The sequence below is a fragment of the Eptatretus burgeri genome, chromosome 9 (assembly GCF_056783735.1).
Source record: "Eptatretus burgeri isolate ZD-2024b chromosome 9, Ebu_testis_v1, whole genome shotgun sequence".
NCBI lineage: Eukaryota > Metazoa > Chordata > Myxini > Myxiniformes > Myxinidae > Eptatretus > Eptatretus burgeri.
Window position 1 is genome coordinate 44701646 of NC_140969.1, and position 23728 is coordinate 44725373.

The following is a 23728-nucleotide window of genomic DNA, read 5'->3' on the forward strand; positions in this document are numbered from 1 at the left end:
GGTTCCTTCCGTTGAAAAAACACACCCTTCCGTAATGAAGACATTTTGCTTAACGAGATGTTAGTATGCTAATGTTGTTCAGCATGCCCCTCAAAGCAATGTAGTGTTTCCCTCAAGAGGACCTGCAAACAAAGCAGAAACACACTGATGAGACACATGACTTCAATAAAGTTTGAAATTCTTTTCACATGAATCTGCTCATCTGTGATATGATATTCTCTCTTGGAGAATCGAATCCTCACATCGAAATGCAATACAGTGTTGCAGAATGCTCAGTGAAATACCTGCAACAGAAGAGAAGCAGTGAGACTTCTAGTTGGTTAATCAGAAAATACAAAGTTATTTTAGGTAGGCACTTTTTTTTCGCAATTTTGTTGTGGCAGCCATCTTGGATTTCAAGGTGACCATGACCTTGACCTTGAAATCACAAGATATGTTTATATTATCAATTCATGCATCAAAACCTGATATGAATAGACTATCTATACTTGTTTTGAGTGTCAAAACTGACAAAGTTATGGGATTTTGTTCATTTTAGTCGATTTTGCTTGGGTGGGGGGAGGAGGGGGTAATCTTAGATTGAGCAAAAATGGTGGAAATTCCGATGCATATTGACCTAAAATGCTCAAAACATGTTTGCCTTGGTTTTTGGTTTTTATTTCGACTTTAAATGTAATTTTATAGCTTTAAACACAAAAATGTGGTGTGTTTTGGAACCACACTTCTGTAGCAGCTCTAAAGTGGTTAAATGAGGGGTCTCTGGCAGCCATTTTGAAAAGGAGCCAAAACAGTGAAAGTGCTCAGTTTGTTTAATAAATGTTTTGAGGACATTATAGAGCTCCGAAAAAAAAGTTAGTCTCGCCAAGTTCAGGGAAGGGGTACGTTACCCCCTGGTGAGAGCTCAGGCTATACACTATATGAGTGAAGCTGGATTTTATATGAATGAGCAGGCAGTTTATCCTTCAATGTTTTTGGAGATGTCTCATACTCGTACCGCCTGTTGCACCAAATGCCAGACTGACTTTCGTGGGTTTGCATTGATTGCTCGTCACATCCATTGCACATTTTCTGGTATTCAGTCAGTTTGTGGCCTCCATGTTTGCATTCAACTCTTCACATTGGGTGTTTAATGGAATTTTGATGCATATCTATGAATCGCTTTCCTTGATGAAGCATCGTGGACTTCAAAATGCTTCTTGAATTCAAACTGTGCTAAAATAAGTGTCCGTTCACCAAAATGCTAACTGCTCATTGTGCACATCGCCATCCTCAATTTTAAATGTCTGGGTGTAATTCCGGAGCTTCTCTCACAACCTGAAATGGGAAAATAGTAAACTTGCGCAACAAATTTATACCATTTTCAAATGGGTCCAGTCCTTTTGTTACACCCCATAGATGCAGTCAGATATGGAGTTGCACAGTAGATTGGTAGAACTATTGATAAAGCATGTGGAGGATGAAAAAAAAAAACCCTCTACCTTGTAAATAATTCCTCTGAGCTGGAACTAATCAACAAAAATGGGGATTGGATGAACCTCAAGAAAAACCATTGAATTAGCATGTTCTCCGATATTTATAAAATCTTCACAAAAAGTTATCAATAACCGACTCATGATTGACCTGGACAACAACCAGTCATGGGAGAAAGCAGGTTTTAGAAGCATATACTCAATAATCTTTCGCCTTCAAACGACAAATCGGCTTATGAAAACATCAAGAGAAAATACGAGAGTCAGTATGAACGTTATGCCTCTTCTTTTATATCTCGTAAACTAAATTATGACTCATGCATGGAAAATTCATGCATCCTTGCCGAACACCTGGATATTTTTCCATACAGTCGTCATCATGATCAATGCACATTTGCCACCGTTGAACGAGAGAATGCATGCCCGCATTGTATAACTCCTTGTCGCAGTTGCTTCGCCCATTCATTCAAAACATGGTTCAAAGTTACCAAAATACAATTTAGTGCTCATTTGCTTTTTGTAATGTGCCGTTCAGGTTGTATTCATCAACTCCAACCCAACACATTCCTTTAAGTGCACATTTTAATACAATCACTTTTACCTTTTTACAAAATGCATGGAAATTTCACATCCTGTTTGCCTTCGAGGTAATATTGTGATCATTGAGGGCAACGACTGAGCTGAGAATTTTATTTTTTTGTTCTGAAAATCAATGGCCTGGACCCGCTCTTATCCATCTCATCCTTCCTGTGTCCAATTAGGTGGTGCGAATTCCCATTTCTGTTTGTGATCGCTGGAAGTCATGCACGGACTGCTTGGAGTCTCGAGACCCACACTGTGGTTGGTGTGTGCTCCAGGGCAGGTACGAGATAATAAGTATTGTAGTTAACCACATTAGTAGCTTTGCAACTTGAAATGCATTCAAAAGGTTACTTGGTGGATTTTATTGTCAGATTTATCATGGACTTAAAAAGTGCAATCAATAACTCATGCTGCAAAAGTTAATAATATATTGTAATATCTCATGCTGTTGAAAATGTAACTTACATATAACATGATAGCAAATCATACTGGAGCTGTTAAACTTGTTGTGAACAGCAGTAGGAAGGAGGGATTCAGAAACAGCAAATTATGAGCTGTCTCCCGAAAAGATCTAGAATGTTCAAGTTTGCCTGTTTGTTTTTCAACAATTGTGCACTGAGTTCATGATATGACGGCAATCCCAGATTCAATTCCAATATACTGTGTTGATTTATCCATCATCTCCGAATGTCCTTGCTGCTCGTGTAATATATGTAACAAGCTCCTCAATAAGCCTTTAACACTATAGGAAAAAATAAAATGTAGGATTGTAGTGAGAAAGAAAATAAATAGTGAAGGGAGTATGTGATCGAGTTTGCAATAGGAGGCCATCAAGTTTGCGATGGGAGAAGGCGCTTGAGTTTGCAACTGGAGGAGGAGGTTGATTTTGTTACAGGAGGAGGACGTCGATTTTGCGACGGGAGGAGGTTGTTGATTTTGCGACGGGAGGAGGTGGTTGATTTTGTGATGGGAGGAGGAGGTTGATTTTGTGACAAGAGGAGGATGTCGATTTTGCGATGGGAGGAGGAGGTTGATTTTGCGACAGGAGGAGGTCGATTTTGTGACGGGAGGAGGAGGTTGATTTTGCGATGGGAAGACGGGTAGATTTTGCGATGGGAGGAGGAGGTTGATTTTACGACAGGAGGAGGTCGATTTTGCGACGGGAGGAGGAGGTTGATTTTGCGATGGGAAGAGGTGGTCGATTTTGCGATGATTTTGCGACAAGAGGTGGTCGATTTTGCGACAGGTTGAGGGAGGAAGAGGTTGATTTTGTGACTGGAGGTTGAGATGACTGGAGGTGGTCGAAGGAGGTGACTTATTGTGACTGGACAGGACTGGAGGTGGTCGATGTTGCGACGGGAGGAAGTGATCGATTTTGCGACAGGAGGAGGTCGATTTTGCGACGGGAGGAGGAGGTTGATTTTGCGATGGGAGGAGGAGGTTGATTTTGCGACAGGAGGAGGAGGTTGATTTTGCGACAGGAGGAGGATGTTGATTTTGTTACAGGAGGAGGACGTCGATTTTGCGACGGGAGGAGGTCGATTTTGCGACGTGAGGAGGAGGTTGATTTTGCGACGGGAGGAGGAGGTCGATTTTGCGACGGGAGGAGGTGGTCGATTTTGCGACGGGAGGAGGTGGTCGATTTTGCGACGGGAGGAGGTGGTTGATTTTGCGATGGGAAGAGGTGGTCGATTTTGCGACGGGAGGAGGAGGTTGATTTTGCGATGGGAAGAGGTGGTCGATTTTGCGACGGGAGGAGGAGGTTGATTTTGCGATGGGAAGAGGTGGTCGATTTTGCGACGGGAGGAGGAGGTTGATTTTGCGACGGGAGGAGGTGGTCGATATTGTGACTGGAGGTGGTCGATATTGTGACTGGAGGTGGTCGATTTTGCGACAGGAGGAGGTTGATTTTGCGACTGGAGGAGGAGGTTGATTTTGTGACTGGAGGAGGTGGTCGATTTTGTGACTGGAGGTGGTCGATTTTGTGACGGGAGGAGGTGGTCGATTTTGCGACGGGAGGAGGAGGTTGATTTTGCGACAGGAGGAGGATGTTGATTTTGTTACAGGAGGAGGACGTCGATTTTGCGACGGGAGGAGGTGGTCGATTTTGCGACAGGAGGAGGTCGATTTTGCGACGGGAGGAGGAGGTTGATTTTGCAACGGGAGGAGGTGGTCGATTTTGCGACAGGAGGAGGTCGATTTTGCGACGGGAGGAGGAGGTTGATTTTGCGATGGGAAGAGGTGGTCGATTTTGCGACGGGAGGAGGAGGTCGATTTTGCGGCGGCAGTAGGTAGTCGATGTTGCGACGGGAGGAGGTGGTCGATTTTGTGACTGGAGGAGGAGGTTGATTTTGTGACTGGAGGAGGAGGTTGATTTTGTGACTGGGAGGAGGTGGTCGATTTTGTGACTGGAGGAGGTGGTCGATTTTGTGACTGGAGGTGGTCGATATTGTGACTGGAGGTGGTCGATATTGTGACTGGAGGTGGTCGATATTGTGACTGGAGGTGGTCGATATTGTGACTGGAGGTGGTCGATATTGTGACTGGAGGTGGTTGATATTGTGACTGGAGGTGGTCGATATTGTGACTGGAGGTGGTCGATATTGTGACTGGAGGTGGTCGATATCGTAACTGGAGGTGGTCGATATCGTGACTGGAGGTGGTCGATATTGTGACGGGAGGTGGTCGATTTTGCGACTGGAGGAGGAGGTCGATTTTGTGACTGGAGGAGGAGGTTGATTTTGTGACTGGGAGGAAGTGGTCGATTTTGTGATTGGAGGAGGTGGTCGATATTGTGACTGGAGGTGGTCGATATTGTGACTGGAGGTGGTCGATATTGTGACTGGAGGTGGTCGATATTGTGACTGGAGGTGGTCGATATTGTGACTGGAGGTGGTCGATATTGTGACTGGAGGTGGTCGATATTGTGACGGGAGGTGGTCGATTTTGCGACTGGAGGAGGAGGTTGATTTTGCGACTGGAGGAGGAGGTCGATTTTGCGACTGGAGGAGGAGGTTGATTTTGTGACTGGAGGAGGAGGTTGATTTTGCGACGGGAGGAGGAGGTTGATTTTGCGACAGGAGGAGGACGTCGATTTTGCGACTGGAGGAGGAGGTTGATTTTGTGACTGGAGGTGGTCGATTTTGCGACGGGAGGAGGAGGTTGATTTTGCGACAGGAGGAGGATGTTGATTTTGTTACAGGAGGAGGACGTCGATTTTGTGACTGGAGGAGGACGTCGATTTTGCGACGGGAGAAGGAGGTCGATTTTGCGACGGGAGGAGGTGGGCGATTTTGTGACAGGAGGAGGACGTCGATTTTGCGACGGGAGGAGGTGGTCTATTTTGTGACTGGAGGTGGTCGATATTGTGATGGGAAGAGGAGGTCGATTTTGCGACGGGAGGAGGAGGTCGATTTTGCGACGGGAGGAGGAGGTCGATTTTGCGACGGGAGAAGGAGGTCGATTTTGCGACGGGAGGAGGACGTCGATTTTGCGACGGGAGGAGGTGGTCTATTTTGTGACTGGAGGTGGTCGACATTGTGACGGGAAGAGGAGGTTGATTTTGCGACGGGAGGAGGTTGATTTTGCGATGGGAAGAGGCTGTCAAATTTTTATAATTATGACGCACTTATTTATTGGCAGAAACACGTTCTCTTGGTTTCTCCATCCTACAACGCAATATACTTATGAATTATATCAGCATTGATGCATTTTGTTGGTAAATCCATATTTTATCTTGATAAAGTGATATTTCTGAGTATGTTAAATATATGTCAATGGCGGTTGCACAGGTGTGTTCGAAAGATGGATTGTTCTTCAGCTGAGAAAGCAAACCGATGGGTGTGGAGCTATAAAAGAAGCTGTCCATCAGTTTTGTCTGCTGTGCCAAGCAACCTCAGCCGTCAGCATCCACAGAAGGTTAGATTCCATTCAGTTGAACACTTGATTATATCCATAGATTTTCTTGCATATTTGAACCTTCCTTTCCAGTCTCTGCTTCATTCGATTACCCCTATACACAATACACAAACATTAATTTGAAGTGTTAAATCCCTTGGATGATTCAGCTACCTCTTTTAACTGGTCACTTCCAAAATAAATATAAAATCCTGTAAAAGTTTCCAAATATTTTGTGCTATCACCTGTTTATTTCCATACACCCATTTGTCACGTACCACCCTTCTCTAAAATAAACTATTCAGCATATCATTTTGTCCACATTTGATGGGGTGGCCATTTCTTTCCCATGTCATCCCACCATATGGAATACTACTGTATCCATCATTCCCTTGTTTTTTGAAATTCCTTCAGCCTCATGAAATTTTCCTATTTTTTTTTAAAAGCCATTTAGGATTCCTATATTACATTCTACACATAGCAACCATTTTTGTCCAAGCAAGAAAAACATTTGGCCTGATTCCCACCTTGCATATGAGGAAGAAGGTATCCACTTTCCATCTTACAACACTTTTCTACCTTGATGCAGCTTGAGAAAAGCATGATCATGACCAGTCTCAGAGTGGCTGTTAAACGGTATTTACAGGTGATTGTGCAAATCACTCTGAGATTAGAACAGCCTTCACACAGACCCTTGCCCTGTATTGTTCGTATGTAGCACAAGGCTGTGGGGTAGTATCATTGGCTGAGGGCGTGGCTGTGCCGCTGATGTAATGCCCTCTGCTGATTAAGGCAGGAATTTTGAATTTGGCCATGGTGTCAATGATAGCTTGCCTACTATTTGCGAAGTACACTATGGGATCTTTAACGTACACCAACGAATGCTGGTACACGGAATGCTCTTGAGTCTATGATAAGCACTGTTCAGGATTCCTGGGATTCTCTACCAGCTTTCTGGGTTTCAATGGCTCTCCATGGTCCTGAGTTTCTTTGCTTCATGAGAGTGTTGATGGCTCTGAAACTTGGTTCGGCAGTGGAGAGATTGATGCCGAGTTTGGTGTGGCAGCAGAAAAATAGATCCTGGACTTGGTGCAACGGTGGCATGGGCTTTGATGCTTGATTTGGAATTTCCTGTCGTGGCAACACCGAGATCACCAGGGTGGTCTTAACTAATAACCGTGGTCTTGTTGAAGTCCTAGCAGCACAAAGAATACTGTATTTTGGAAAATAGCATTCCTCAGATGTAAATGTACAGTTGAATTTATTTTGCAGATGCTAAACAACCTTCAGGATTTCTCGATAAAGGTTAGCGTTCAGGATTTCCCAGTACTCTGACCACATTCCCTGCCAAAGAGTGCTTCGGGGTAAATGGAGGAAGGTGCGGTTCAGTTGGACGAAAATAGATGGGAGACAGTGAGAAAAAATTAAATATATAAAACGCATCAACGGTTTTCATCTCATCTTTGAGATATATATCGCACCCATTTTCAAAGTGGATTGTAGTATAGCGAGTTAAAATGAAAAATGACTTTATTTCATTTCCAATGTTAGACTTTTTTTATTTATTAATGGACCCTGCATCTCGCTGTGCCCCACCCTTCCATATGGCACAGGTATGATGGGCCAGGTAGCCTCCTTTTCCTTGCATTTAAAAACTAGTAATACCTGCTTCCTCCTGTGGTTAAATATGGTGTCAATACCCCCCCCCCTCCCTCTGGCAGTGGCTAATAATCTCCCCTGTCTGCAGCAAGGGTCTGCAAACCACTTTCACCATTCAACATGTACAGGTAAAAATTGCAAGTATTCTCCCCACCCTCACGGGTAGGAGGGAGGGGAAGGGGAGAGGAGGGTATTTTATGCCCACGACCTGACCCATGTGTAATAAATAAAGTGGGCATGGATGAAAAATTTGATGGAGATTAGCCAAGCTGTCCATGTTAAATTCTAGAAGGTATATACATACATATACATACATACATACATACATACAGTGAAGCCCATGAAAAAAGATCTTTTAACATGGAATTGTATTGTTATCACTGCTGTCATCATGGCTGTGGCTGTGGTTGTTGTTTGTGTTTTCCTTATGTTTAGTCTCATACATATCTATCTATAATTCCAGCAGTGTGTGTGTGTGTGTGTGTGTGTGTGTGTGTGTGTGTGTGTGTGTGTGTGTGTGTGTGTGTGTGTGTGTGTGTGTGTGTGTCTGTGTCGGTGTCTGTGTCTGTGTCTGTGTCTGTGTCTGTGTCTGTGTCTGTGTGTGTGTCTGTGTGTGTCTGTGTGTGTGTGTGTGTGTGTGTCTGTGTCTGTGTGTGTGTGTGTGTGTGTGTGTGTGTGTGTGTGTGTGTGTGTGTGTGTGTGTCTGTGTGACCGCCGTTTCTCAACAACCTCTGGTCCGATCTAATTGAAACTTGCCAGGTATATTGCTGGGGACCTGAGGATGTGCCTTTTCAAGGTTTGATATTAATCGGACAAGTGCTCCCCAAGTTATGGCCATTTATTTACCAAACCAATGGCAAGACACGTTGTTGCGTGGGCGTGTTCGATGGGGAAGGGAAGCTCAGCCGTGTTCCCCATTACGGGTTACAACGTACGGGCTTCCGGAGAGTGATGACTTCGTGTATTCTAATAATTTCTCGATTTCTTATGCGCATTTATAGATAAACACAATGGCCCAAGTTATGATCGTTTTCATATTAGACGGTGTATAAATTTTGGGAACATCAGAGTGCTGGTAATGCTCCGAACCAGGAAGTAAATTTTTTTCTCTCTCTTCTCTTCTCTTTTTGTTTTTCCTTGCCACGACATTGCGAAAAGGTAAAATACGTTGGCGCTAATTGAATAATTGGGTATTAAAAATAAATTGCGAATCATCGTAACTGCGAATAATATCGAACTTCCGGGTCACGCACGTACGGGCACGTGAGAGCGAAGAAACGGCCTGTGTGGTTTATTTATTTGTTATTATTATTATTATTTTTTTTTTTTTTTTACGGGCACGTATATTCCGGTGGCAGAGCAGCATATTTCTAGTGAACCTTGCAATGTTTGGTAACAATCGTTTTTTGGCTTATTTTGATAGATATTGGTGTCGAGATCAATTTTAGGGTGAGTGGCCACTTGTCACTGCCTTGGCTTTTGCAGAATCCAAGATGGCCACCAAATACAATCAAAATATAAATTAGGTTGTAAATCCTGTTCTAAGTACAGCAAAAGGATGATATTGGTGTCTAAATCTATGATCAATGATCTCTATTCATCAATGATCTCTCGGACTCTCTGGAAAATCCTCTATTTCTCTTTGCCGACGACTCCACCCTCTGCCGTACCATCTGTCATCCCTCAGACCGGCAAGCAGCAGCTTCTTCGCTCACTGCAGATCTGGATAAAATCGCAAACTGGTCCAACACGTGGAACATGTCTTTCAATCCAGACAAATCTCACACTCTCACTATGTCTCTTCGAAAGGACCGTTTAGAAAACCACCCCATCCACTTTCTCAACAATCCTCTGGAAGAAGTCTTTTCTTTCAAGCTTCTGGGTCTCACTATCTGCCATGACCTTTCCTGGGAAAGTCACATTTCCAACCTCGCCTCAAAAGCCAGTCGCCGACTGGGAATCCGCCGTCGTGCAAAGTCCTTCCTCGGCCCTCTTGAGCTCCTGACCACTTACAAAGCTTTTGTCCGTAGCCTGATGGAGTACTGCTCTCCCCTCTGGGCTGGTGCTCCTGCCTCCCACCTTTCTCGGCTTCACGCTGTCGAAACCAGGGCATTTAAGATCATCGGCATCTCCCGTAATGAAGCTGAGTCTTTGGGCCTCTCACTCAATCACCGCAGGTTGGTCGGTGGTCTTTCTGTCTTCTACCGACTCCTCTCCAGCCTTGCCCCCCCTGCTCTCTCTGCGATTTGTCCCCACCACATTTCCACAGGGCGCTCAAGGTCCGCCAACAACCCCCTTCTGATAAAACTACCAAAATCACGAATCACTGCTCATCTTCACTCTTTCATTCCTCTTTTTTCCCGCCTTTGGAATAAACTTCCTCACTCTATTCTTTCCCATTCTTCCCTCCAGGCTTTCAAAACAGCTGTTCACCACCACCTCTTATCTTCCCCCATCCAAATCCTCGATCTTTTCTACCCCCGATAATCCACCCAAGCCCACTTCCTTCAATTCCCCTGCTTTCCTTCCTGAAAGTCCCTGTAATGTCCATCTTCTCTTCGCCATGTTCCCCGTCTCATCCCCATCCCTCTCCCTTCCACAGTTCACCTAATGTGTCTGTTCCCCACTGTTGTGTCCCTTCCACTCATGCCCCTCTTGTCTCATGCCTCCTTGCTGTGAGTTGTGTGTTTGCTCTCATACGAGCCTCGACCAAGGTATACAAAAAAAAAATCTATGTTTTAGAGACCAAGGAAGTGGATTATGATGTTATTGGGTCATTTTGGTGGCCATCTTGGTAGCACAAATCCAATATGGCTGCCAAAAATACCTGAAAAAATGCCAAAATCAAAAAAAATCACACTAAAAACTAACATAATCGATTGTGAATGCAGTTGAACAATGATCCTGCTGGTTACACATGTGCTTGACATGTTATATAATCTGATTGTGAAGTAATGATGCCGTTTAGAAGCCACCTGGTGCCACCTACTCAAGACGTAAATATCATGGTGCTTCCAATGTGAAATACACCAATATATCGATAACTTTTAACGATCTTTGTTTTTGTTGTAGGTTCTGAAATGAGTGATGATATGGCTGAAGCAGGAGACAGCAAGGATGCCGAGGAATGCTTCTTCAAGACAGTTTACAACTGTGGGGTTGGGAAGTTGATGCAGTCTTCATGAATCGGCACAATATTGGAAGCTAGTAATCTTCGCCAAGATGATATCAGACTACGAAAAGAACTATCTGATGGATCATCAACTGTTAGATGTCACAAAAATTGTGTATCCAAATATGTATCTCCTTCCACTCTCAATAAATTGGCCAAGCGTATGCCAGAGGAAGAGACAGATGATGACTCCAACGCTGGTTCCAAGCGATTGCGTTCGAGTACCGGTGGTGATGTTTTTGACTTTCAGAAGCACTGTTTGTTCTGCCATGACACAATTCACTACAATCCATCATGGTGGGTAATATCGTGAGCTCAGTGGTAACGTCTCAACCGACACCATTACAGATAGCCATAGGTGTACTTCTTGGTGACCATAAGATGATCATCACAGAACTGTACAAGTATAATGTTTCTTGTTCCTATGATGAGGTTCGACGATTCAGAAGGTCAGCGGATGTTCAATCATCAAAAGCACAGCAGTTTGCCGGACTCAGAGATGCCAGACTGGGCGGACTTGTGCAAATCATCATTGATAACTTTGATGCTGTGATCAGTTCTCAAAACTGCCACCTCGAATGTCATTACATGGCAATGCTGGCAGCTCAGTGGAAGACCGAACTTGACCACCTTGAAGGTTTGGATACATCGATCCCTCGCCTAACGAAAGAAGAAATGAAGCACCCTATCCCATGGGAGACACGAGTCGTTGAGTATACGGGACCGAAGAAACCTCCTATGCCATTTACTGCAACAAACCGATTTGCCATGTCAGACGACTTTGTACAAGCCACAACAATCTCAATTGGCAGAGCCAAAGAATTAGACTTTAACTTCATCAAAGACGTGCTCTTTGAAGCAAACACTCCTGAGTACAACGGGTACAATACACGTCACTGCCGTGAGTCAGGAATGACCCCAGCACCCAAGACAGCTGTGGTATATCTTCCACTCATAAACATGAAGCCAGGGGACCCAACTACTGTCCTAACTTCCATCACCCGAGGATTCGAAGTCACCCGAGCATCCAACCAGGATATTCTCGTTATCACCTGCGATCAGGCCATATATAAGATCGCCGTTGACATCACATTTCATCAACCAGATCTGCTCACCAACATGGTGGTGATTCTTGGTGGGATGCATTTCCTCATGGATTTCGTGGGTTGCGTTGGCACTCTCATGGCAGACAGCGGCCTGAAAGAGATTCTGATGACGTCCTTCGGCTCCGTCGATAAGATGTTGCAAGGGAAGAAATATCCACAGAATGTTCGGGCACTGAGATTGCTCACAGAGGAGCTGCTTCGACCAGTGTTCGTGAGGGAGAATCTACACCTGACCAGCATGGATGATTTGGAAAAACTACTTGATGAGATCCCCACTCAAAGTCGTACCACAAAGCTGTGGGTGTACAACGTCATCAAACCCACATTTCTAATGATGATGTTTTGTCGGGCGATGCATGAAGGCGACTGGCCACTCCACATCAAAACAGCAGAATCAATGCTGCCATACATGTTCGCAGCCCACAAGTACAACTATGCAAGGTATGGCCTCTACTACGTACGCTCCATGACTTGGTTGGGACCAGATATTCTGGACAAGTTCTGCAGAGGAGAGCAGTCACTACACCACACTGCTGGTGTCTACAACGGACAGTGGAGCGACATGTTTATTGAAACGAACTGGATGAGGAAGGGGCATGGGCCGGGTGGCATCATTGGCAACACAGAAAATCCTCAAACGATAGCGACATGGGTGTACAGTATGGATGCGACCATGACCCTGACTGCTGACCTTATGAAGATGTCTGGAGCTGACGAGAAGGTACAGCTTAACCACAAGGAGGAATCTTCCAGTCGCATTCGTCGAGATGGCAATGATCGTAAATCACTGAAGGCTACTCTAGAGTCATGCATTGACCCATTGGATCCAGCTACCCACGATGCAGGATGTCTGCTCAACATCCAAATGGTCAACTAGCTCAACCGAATGTTGATGTTGACAAGGCAGTGGAGATTGGAGCTGATCAGCTGATCCAGTTTGAAGCATTATGGCCAGAGGGCTTTTACAGCTCACTCGCAAAACAGGTGACAACCTTCGCCGCAAAGAAGAAACGTCTAACAATCGATGATAATCCTGTCATGGATCAAGAGGCTATATACGCTCGGGTGATTGGCCTTCTCGTGAGCGAGCGCGATCTCGATCTGGAACAAGTCCTCTCCACAGAGCTAACTGCATATCCGCCCTCGATGTTTCAAGCTGATGGCCAGATGCGAGTGGCAACGGGAAAATCCACACTGAAAAAGAACCTCCAAGTCGAAGTTTCACAACGCCTTATCACAAGGCCAACATCTATGGTGATTGATGTTTCCGCTCTTTTGTGGACATTAGAATGGCCATCCCAAGGAACCGTTGACACGTTCATTTCGGTGTTCAAGGTCTGGGTCAACGCGCGGCTGCTTGAAGCTGTGTCCACTTGTGTTTTGATCGTTATTATGACTACTCTACAAAAAGCAGCACCAGATCAGCTCGAGCCAGCGCTACCCGGGTCCATCAGCTCGAACGGAAAACTCCACTGCCGGCTCGGGACGCAGTACTCAAGAACTCAGCCAATAAAAAAACAACTCAACACACTGATTTGCAAATCAATCCTGAGTGATCACAACTTCCTGCAACATGCGACACAGGACCACCAGTTGGTGGTTACTGGGGAAAACCACACACCTACGCAGGTATCGAAGGGTCCTAAGTCGCCTCGTCTAGACCTAGCATCAACACATGAAGAAGCTGACATCCTCCTGACACAACAGGCCATCCATTTGGCAAAATATCATGCAGAATCACGGGTGCGGGTGGTGTGTGATGACACGGATGTATTCGCGTTACTTGTGTACTACTACTTGAGCGAGAAGCTCCAGTCTTCAATAACTATGCAGTCTCCAATCATGGGTCGGTCTTGCATCGATGTGAAGGAAACCACTCTTAAGCATTCAGCAATCGTACCCGAGCTCTTAGCGCTTCATGCTTTGACTGGTTGTGATTCAGTTGCTGCGATTTATGGAATTTGGAAAACAAAAGCAATCACGGCCGCTCGAAAAGGCTACTCTCTGGATCAACTTGGTAAACCCTTGGCAAATATCGTTGAAGTCACCGAACAAGCAACAGCTTTCATGGGTGCGTGCTATGGCATTACAACTCCCACCTCTTCGATGACCAAGATCCACCAGAAACTATGGGCACAGAAGACTGGAAAATCAACAGCAGCACCTAAGCTGTGTAGTTTGCCCCCAACTACAGAAGCGTTTGAGCAGAACGTTCGAAGAGCACACCATCAAGTCGCTCACTGGTACAGTGCCCTGAGTGGGGATCCACCAACTCTCGCTGCAGTGGAACACGGATGGGAAGCTGATGACACTAACAAGTGTCTCTTCCCTCGGAATATGGAGGACGGGGTACCCTATGCCCCGGAGCACATTCTGAAGCTGGTCAGATGTGGCTGCACATCTGAGCAAGCATGTAGAGGTGGGAGATGTGGATGTATGGGGCGCCAACTTCCGTGCACAATGTTCTGCACCTGTGGTGGTGGTACTGCCTGTTCCAATCCATTCAACATCAATGAGAGTGCAACAGATCATGCCGACATCTCTGATGACAGCGATGAGACAAATGACCGAGCAATGGATGTCGAGAATGAGGACGATGAATAGTTTGAGATACAAGATATTTTGTCCAGTGGGGTGTTGATTTAGCTTTATTTTTTTTAGTATAATTTGTATTGACATAGCGTTGAAACATTGAGCAATGTGAAGCTGCCAAATTATTGTATTATTATTATCATTATTAATGGGAGTATCATATACTTTAAATGTATGTCTACTTTTGAGTCACGTGAATGTCATGTCTGAGAGAATTATACAATAAATATTGTCCGATTCTAATTACATTTTGGTCTTATATTTTGCTTGAAATCGACATTGCTATCAAAATAAATATTGCTTATAAATTGGCAAATGACTTCAGAATCATAATATACATGTCTATGCCTCACAAAGCACACATATGTACAGAAACTTAACTCAACTGCATTTACAACCGATTACATTAGATTTAGTTTGATTTTGGCATTTTTACAGGTAATTTTGGTGGCCATATTGGATTTATGCCATCAAGATGGCTACCAAATTATCCAATAACATCATAATCCACTTCCTTGGTAACTAAAACATATAGTTAGACACCAATTTCATCATGTTACTGTACTTAAAACAGGAGTTGCAGCCGAAGTTATAGTTTGATTGTATATGGTGGCCATCTTGGATTATGAAAAAGCCAAGACAGTGACAAGTGGCCACTCAGCCTAAATTTCATCTCGACCCTAAGATCTATCAAAAAAATTGAAAACATGAATGTTACCAAACATTACAAGGTTCCCTGGCCCAACCACCGGACTAGTACTAGTTTCTATTAATTGAATAAGTAATACTATTTATAATTTTGTGTGCTCCTTCCACATCCAGCTGAAGGATTCCTGCTGTCATGTTATAATAAATGTTACCGTTAGAACCACCGCATTAAATGTTGGGTTTCATTAATATATTTGATTTCTCTAAACAAGTATTCATTGGTTTTCTTAAATAAAAACTTTGAAAGTAAAATTCTAGTGAATTTCAGATGTGTTTTTATTTGTACCCCGATTTTCCCTCTCCCTAAATTGTTCCTGGTTATACGGAGAACATCATGTGACCCTTTTACGTCCTCCCAAGAACGCCCCTTATATCTGGAAGTGCATCGAGGTAGAACTGCATAGTGCCCATGCACGCTCGACAATAGCGATTTCATCTTCAACTATAGAAAGGAGAAATGAAATGCTGAATTTGCTCATAAATGATTTACTTATTAGCATGAAATACTCGCTAATGCCATGGATGGTTCGCGTGTGAACGATTTACGAGTTTGTTTTGACAACTCTGATAAGACCCTCCGCACGTAACATCTCTCATCACACTCTCATTTTCCCTCACCCATTCTTCCTCATTCCCTCTCTTCTTTCTGCCTTCCTTCATCCTTCCTTCACTCCCTCCAAGGTGTTTCCCTCCTCTTCCTTTTGTCCCATTTTACCTCATTTTCATTAATAAATTTAAGTGGTGCTTGTTTACAGTTCACAAAAAGAGCAAACGTTATTCCAAATGAATTCTCGCCATTCAGTTCCATCCTCAACACATTCGTGCGCTTGGGTAAATATGCTCCTTGACTCACTCGTGTTCTTCCTTGACTTGCTCTTGCTCGACTCCCTCATGCTCTTTCACCACACCATGATAATATTTTCTGTCCTCGCTCCTCAGGGAATTTGGGAAGCTTGAAGCAGCCACAATGTCAACCACTTCCATGCCAAACTGACTTAAATATGATGTAAACAACGCACTAAGAATCACCTTGAAAATGCAGCTTAGATTTTAAAAAAAACAAAGAGCCATTCAGGTTCACATTTGTTCAGTCTTAAATGTAAAAGGGGTCTTAATGGGTCTTCAAGATTCTTTTGGGTCCTCAGGGTCTTTTGGGTCCTCGTGGTCTTAAGGGCCTTGGGGTCTTGAAAGGTCGAAGGGGTCTCAGCAGTCTAAGGCATTGAAATGTACATTTCAATTCTAGGTAATTAATCGACTTACGTGTGTGAAGTTAGGGTGCAACTGATGTTCAAACAGTACATAATTAATAGACATACAGTATCGTCACATGGCTTCACTGTGAAAACTACATTCCAATAGTCAGTAATTTATAGGCGTACGTGTCGTCTGCAACCAATGTTCAAACCGTACTTAATTGTTGTTGTTGTTGTTGTTCGTCTTTCGGCTGCTCCCGTTAGGGGTCACCACAGCGGATCATCCGTTATGATCGGCATATTGATTTGGCATAGGTTTTACGCTTTAGGATGTCCTTCCTGACGCAACCCTGGTCACCTCTTAGGACACAGGGATAAGGATTGGGTTTCGCCATGATTCCGGGCTGCCCTACACCCTCTCATAGCACGGCCAAGCGCAGAGCCCCCGTCCTCAAGCGATCCTCCAACCCAAGCCTCTGAGTAGCCGGATTACAGGCGCACGCCACTACGCCCGGTATTTTTATATATGTATCTAGATATGGATCTATAGATATGTTGACATATAGATACCACTTCCCACTTTTTATTGTCCCCATTATTTTCCGCGTCTCCATTTGTCATAAACACCTGGTATGTCATCGTTGATGCTCTCTGCACTTTCCATCTTGGATTCATACATGTATGGCTGAATTAGCTTTAGAGCACATACTCTACACCATAATCATTCCAATAGGATTATACTGTATAATCAAAAAAATACTATCTCAGATTCACTTCTTAACGTCCACGATTCTGAAATGAGTCGTGCTGTCATTTCCTAGTGCAGTTCATCGAAACTGTGCATTGACAATGTATGATTGCATGTCTATCTATTGCAGTAATAGAACAATCGTTGATGGGACAACTTAGCATGGATTACACAATTTCAGGGGTGGTACCGGTCAGAATGAATTTTTTTTCACTTTAGCATCTCAAAAAATAATTCAAACTAAAAATCATGTTCATGTCTTGGTGTATTATTTACAATTCATTATAATCATACCAAAAAAATTAACTATTTACACAATTTTCATTTCCGCATCTTCTTCAATTCCTGAAAGGCGGGCTTTTAAAACAGGCATCATTGTGACGACGATGACACACATTTTTGTTCCAAGTAAATTCATTTATTACTCGCTTTCCAAACAAGGAAATAGATAATTAGCTTTCCAAGTGCACAATGGTACCATTTTTATTATTGCACAACAGCAGTAACCTCCTCTAAAAGCAGGTGACACCTTGTTAAGTCTGTCTGGCATGTGCTCCCCTTCCATCCCTTCCCTTTCTTCAAATGGCACCACAGCAGACTCCGTTCATGAGAAGGCCGAATGCCTCAATTCTGTGTTTACTTCCAAATCTTGTGTCCCAAAGCCCTCACTCTCAGTGCCCATCCTGCCCTGCCATAGCCAACTGCTCCTGGACTCTGTGACTCTTGCACCTGAGAATGTTGAGAAGGTTCTTTCAACCCTCGACTCTGATTCTGCTGCTGGACCAGATGGCATCAGCTCACATGCCCTAGAACACCTGCTCTGCTGCTCTTGCACATCCTCTCTCTGTCCTATTTACCCCGTCATTTGCCCAAGGTCATCTTCCATCGGCTTAGAAATCAGCCAACATCACAGCATTACATAAAAGGTTCAAAAACTGATCACTTCAACTACAGGCCTTTCAGCTTACTTCCAATCATCAGCAAAGTCATGGAATTCATCATCGCAGTTGACATGAAATCCTTCCTTTTCTCTAACAACCACATCTCATATCACCGATTTGGTTTCAGACCGGGTCACTCCACCTTCGACATGCTCCTTCTACTCACCCAGCAATATATGGAGGTCCTCAATGTCAGACATGCGATTAGGACCATCTCTCTGGACGTATCTCGTGCTTTCAATACAGTCTGGCATCCTGCCTTACTCTCCAAACTCTGCCTATGCCATCCAAGGCGAACTCTACACATAGTTAACTGACTTCCTCCACTCTCGTAGCCAAAATCACTCAAAGGAATGCCTTCATCTCCTCTCCCTGTCAAAGCTGGAGTACCACAAGACAATGTTCTGGCCACAGTCCTATTCCTAATCTTCATCACTGATATCTCTGAATCTATAGAAAATCCCCTTTATCTACTTCCTCATGACTCCACTTTCTGCCATGTCATCCCTCATTCTTCAAACAAGTAAACTGCAGCCTCTTGCCTCTCTTCAGACCTTGAAAAAAAAATCACAAGTTCGTCAAACACTTGGAATGTCAATCCTGGAAAATATCACACTCAATCTCTCTCCAAAAGGACCGTCTAATAAACCCTCCTATCTACTTTTTCAGCAATACTCTTGAGGTTGTTCAATAATTCAAACTCCTGGGTCTTGATCAGTCTTAGACAAACTACATTCAAAGTTGGCCTCTCACACCAGCCACTGACTGGTCATCCTCCATCATACAAAGTGCTTCTTTGGCACACCTGAATTCCTCTCCACCAACAAGGCATTCATTCGCAGCTTGATGGAGTACTGCTCATCAACCCTGCAGCTTGATTGAGTTCTAAGGACTTTAAGATTATTGTTATCTCCCATGAAGAAGCTGAGTCTATGGGCTTATGACTTTGCCATCGCAGGCAGGTCGGTGGTCTCTTTGTCTTCTACCACCTCCTTTCTGATCCTGCACTCTCTGCTCTTTCTGTGCTTTGTTCCCCAAGGGTTTCTGCAGGTCTCACATGGTTCACCATCAGCCCCCTTCTGGTTCTAGTGAAACTTCCTAAATCCAGGATCATCGCTCATTCCCACTAATTTGTTCCTCTTTTTCCCCACTTGTGGAATCGACTTTCACATCCTCTCCAATCTCATTCTTCAAGACAGCTACTCACCACTATACTATAACAGTGCAAGTCACAAGCCACAGCAAGCGTTCATCTGCCGTCGGGGGTTTTGTAATCACAGTATCACAGGTTCATTGGATGTAATTTGCAGATATAGACACAAGGAGTAGTGTTCATACAGAAGCTTTTGGCCGTTTATTCATCCCTAAAGAAGCTCCGTGAAAGCTCCGTGAAAGCTGCGTGAAAGCTGCGTGAAACTGTCAAGCAAAAATGTTGTTTTGTGACAACAATACTTCAGAATTTCATGACTGTTCCACTATAAATCAAATACAATAAATCAAACGAACAGGAAACAGACCTCAAATGGCGTCGAAATACGTCATACAAATGGCACGAATGTACGTGATGTGCAATGTGTTGACATGAAAACTCATACAAAATACATTCAAATCTTTCTTACAACATGAAGTCTTACAATTAGCTACATAGGGAGAGATATACTGATGACCACTTTAATATTCCTTAACGAGTAGTGCTTGTATGTCGATAAAACGTAGAATTGGCCTGGTCACACCGTGGCCGCATGGCTCCATTATGAACCGCACAACGCAGTGTGAGCCTATACTTCATAGAGAGCCTAAACTTTTGACTTCCCAGAATGCATCTGCATCCATTCCGAGCTGTGCCCAGAACATCTGCTCAGAACATTAATGGTATTGTAAATCTTTACAAACCGACAAATGTCATGACTCGCATTACAACCACCATCTCAGATCATCCCAAATCCAAAACCATGATTTTTTATACCCTCGTTAACCACACCCAAATCCATCCTCCTTCCAACTTTCCTGTTTTCTCTCCATGGAGTTTCCTTCTGTATCCATATTGTCCACCTCAAGCATCCTTTGCGTCCAACTTGTCCACCTCATGTATGCGTGTTTTGCGTCCAGTTTTTTGTCTGTTGCGTCCTGATCCATTCAGTGTACTAGCTCTTCCATGAGCCTTGACTATGTATTAAAAACAACACATTAAGTTAATGTTCGAGGTCCTGCTTAGCCTTCGCATGATGGATGGATACCCACTCCCTCTGGCAGGGGTCAGTGGTTAAACCACCTGCACTATTCTCCTTGTGCAGGCAAAAATCACCCAGCCGTCTCCCCATTCTCGCTCGGGGTAGAAGGAGGAAGGGGCTGGGGGTTGGGGGAGGGGGGATGATGACCTCACCCTGGGTACCTCAAGCACGGATGCAGAATTTGGTGGATATTTGCCCAGCCGATTGATCCTATAATAATCATCAGACTGACAGAGAATTGCCTTGTTTTATTTACTAGGATGTTAATAGTACAGTACATACAAAAGTGAAGCTGAAACTTCAGCTGCATAAATATGAGTTAAAGGAAATTAAATTAAGGATGAGGTCATTAGACCCATCAAGCCTGCACAATGGTTGCCAACATATGGTTGTTTGTCCATGCTCTATCCTTTTTAAATGCTGAGCAACAAGCAAGGAAGAACATACCTTTTGAAGTCGTTGGTATGACTCGGCCAAGGGTTCAGGTCTGAACCACTGACTTCCCAGAATCAGTTCAGAGAAGTTGCTCTAACCATGACGCCACCGATGCTCCTAACCCATAGGACCAGAATGCATGGTCATATTATAAACGATGGGGACCACTGGCCATCATCAGATGGAGTGGATCCCCCCCGAAGAGTTTGATCTTCAACTTGAATAATATCAACCGAGCTTTTTATAACTTAAAGAAACAACTTGGAGAAACAGCAGGGAAGGTCTGCCAGGCCTTCCCTGCTTTGGTGACAATGACACAATGGCCTCTCTATTTTCCTACTCATTTACCTTTTGCTTTCCCACCCTCTATCGCAGGTTGAGCTTCACGTGTCAGCCTTGCCGTACCTGTTTCCCAACGAATCTCTGCATTGCTCAATCCTCAGTCACACTGTTCTTGCAGACGTTCGACACGACCACATCCAGTGCACAAACCGCTACCCAGATAACGCAGCATGGCCCACCACCGGTAATGTTGAGGCTTCCCAGCTTCTGCCAGTATATATATTTTTTAAAACAATGATGTCACTACAGCTTCAAGATCATGATTGGTACTGGGCTCTTGTTTCATGCAGGAAGTGTACAAGCCAAATTGTTTGTGTGCATGTGTGTGGTTGTGCAAGGACATGGACTGTGTCCGCATGCTATTGCGTGCTTGCAGGTGTACATAAGTTGCTTGAATGGAGCAGTGCATTCCCATGATTCTTTGCTTCCATGGACGTTTGTGTATTTGTACATGCATTGAGGCCTGCGTGTCGATGTGGTTTTGTGTATGCACAGCGACGTGCATACATGTTCCGCTGAACATACATTCCCATGCTTGCATAATTGCTCTTTGTGTTGTTTGCAGATCATGTGCGCACAGAGCTTAAGGTGCTGTATCGAAACGTCGTCATCGTTTCCACGCCATTTCTGATCTATGACTGCCCATCTTTTTCTCAACTGCATCCATTTGCCTCGTATGATCATTTTGTCCAATTAGTTTTATAATTCCCGGTAGTTGTTGAGGAAGTGATTCCAAATGGACACGTAGACCGTTGTTTTGAGAATGGGTAGGGGAAGAATGTGTAAATGTATGAGCAATAAACAATATGATGATAGTATAACTTCTTCATATCATCAAATCACCACGTTTTGTCTTCCAACAGTTGTGAGGCCTGCACAACAAGTCGTTGGGAATGTCAGTGGTGTATCAGTGAACACAAGTGTCTGCACACTGGCTGCGGCGATGGGAACGTCGTGTTCAATGTGGGTGTAACTACGCAGCTGTGCCATGCCACCACATCATTTGTTGTGTCATGATGGAAACATGTCTACACACCGATGGTTTTTTTCTCATTTGACCTCCATTTTCAGTGGAAAGCCGTGCAACGTTTTATGATATATTAAGGATTCAGCATATCTGATGGTCCACTTGTCAAAGTTTAGTAAATTTATGGTCTGTTTCATGGACTCCAAGCTCATCCTCTCTTGCTGGTCTAAGGAAGGGTTTTTTTTTTTAAACCTGAAAGTCCATATTTTGGAGTCCATGTAAGTCCAAGTTACTTATCATCAGGACTGTCAGGATCACATCTTGAGGCCATTGTGAATGACAATCGATAACTTCGCCGGCGCGTTCTAGCCCCGCATAATGTGGAGCTACGGTGACAGGTAGATACAGAAATGATGTATTTTATACGCAAACATTTGCTCATCTATGGTCTTACACTTGTGTCTGACAGGATTATGCGGAGGTAGGGCATTTACCTTTGAGCTATATCGTCTCTTTCTGATTCCAGACCTGAGAAAAGTAAATAAATAAATAAATAGTGCTTCACCTGGAGGATTGTTGCATCACAAAACACGCAGTCCCTCGGATAGACGTTAATGTTGGTGTCCTGTGGTTAAGATAGCATTAGAAGGTGGATGTAAGATATCCCACTGTATGTCTCGGCAAGTTATTGCTAACACCCTGAGCAAATTGCAAGTGTGTGTGTGTGTGTGTGTGTGTGTGTGTCAGACACAGACAGACAGACAGACAGACAGACAGACAGACAGACAGACAGACCCAGATAGAGAGAATATCTGAATTTATTGACATTGTACTGTTGGGAAAAAAAGAAAAGTGATGGCAATATTATCCTGGGTTGTTTAGGGATGCTCAAAAAAAAATAAAAACATGCACTTGAAGTTTTTAACAACTATTTTACTGTGGTGGATGGAGGTTATGTTTTCACCCCTGTCTGTCTGTTTATTACTCAGCGAAAGTATTTCCCCAAGTATATTGAACTGTCGTGTCTGTTCATCCGTCACATGATTTTTGTCCACAGTTTTGAAGCAACCGTTCTGGAATTTTTGTGTATGTCGGTGACGGGCCAAAGACAGCAATGTGCAGTTTTGGTCAGAATCCAGATTCTGGACTATATAATAATAAGTGCTTCCTCAAGATTGAGAGATAGGGCTAAAAATGATAGTATATAGCACGATATCTGAAAAAGTTGCAGATGGATTCGGATGAAACTTGCTGGACGAGTTGGATGGTGACAAGAACGAGTCGATTCGATTTGGGTTCAGGTCGGAATTCAGATCTGGCCTATCAGTGGGATACCAAATGTAAACTGTTCAGCCTGGTGGAGGTACGCGCTCTACCGAGTGCTGTTCTAGTACATTCTGTTTTGCCAAGTTTCCGCTCTTTGAGCGATTTCTCATGTGTGTAGCTGTTTGTCTGTGAGCAGGATAACTCAAAAACTTGTGAATGCATTTGGACAAAACTTGCTGGAGAGGTTAGGGGTGTGACGAGGAAGAATTGATTAAATAATTGTGAAGATCTGGATCAGGATAGAAGAATTTTAAAATATTTTAATTGCTTCTTCACCATTGGTGAGATGGGGCCAAAAACGATATATAGCATGATATTTCAAAAAGTTGTGGACGAGTTATGACAAAACTTGGTGGATGA

At 43.8% G+C, this 23728-nt stretch overlaps 2 protein-coding genes across 6 annotated transcripts in view; both read left to right on the plus strand.

Moving 5' to 3' along the window:
- The window catches only part of LOC147020032 (plexin-B3-like), a 147726-nt gene that overhangs the window by 62565 nt on the left and 61433 nt on the right, over positions 1–23728 (plus strand). For all 5 annotated transcript variants that reach the window (XM_085894979.1, XM_085894982.1, XM_085894977.1 and 2 more), the window contains exons 5-9: positions 2231–2331; positions 5843–5969; positions 21109–21259; positions 21641–21749; positions 21939–22038. In XM_085894979.1, the coding sequence (XP_085751105.1) occupies positions 2231–2331; positions 5843–5969; positions 21109–21259; positions 21641–21749; positions 21939–22038 (588 nt within the window). The remainder of the gene's footprint in view (positions 1–2230; positions 2332–5842; positions 5970–21108; positions 21260–21640; positions 21750–21938; positions 22039–23728) is intronic.
- LOC147020033 (uncharacterized) lies at positions 5990–16575 on the plus strand. Its single transcript, XM_085894985.1, has 2 exons — positions 5990–7735; positions 10680–16575. Exon 2 carries the CDS (start codon positions 11074–11076, stop codon positions 12760–12762), a length of 1689 nt encoding a protein of 562 aa, XP_085751111.1. The 5' UTR covers positions 5990–7735; positions 10680–11073; the 3' UTR covers positions 12763–16575.

Coding starts and splice junctions, on each gene's coding strand:
- LOC147020033 (XM_085894985.1), top strand. CDS start 11,074: ATGGTGGGTAATATCGTGAGCTCAGTGGTAACGTCTCAACCGACACCA.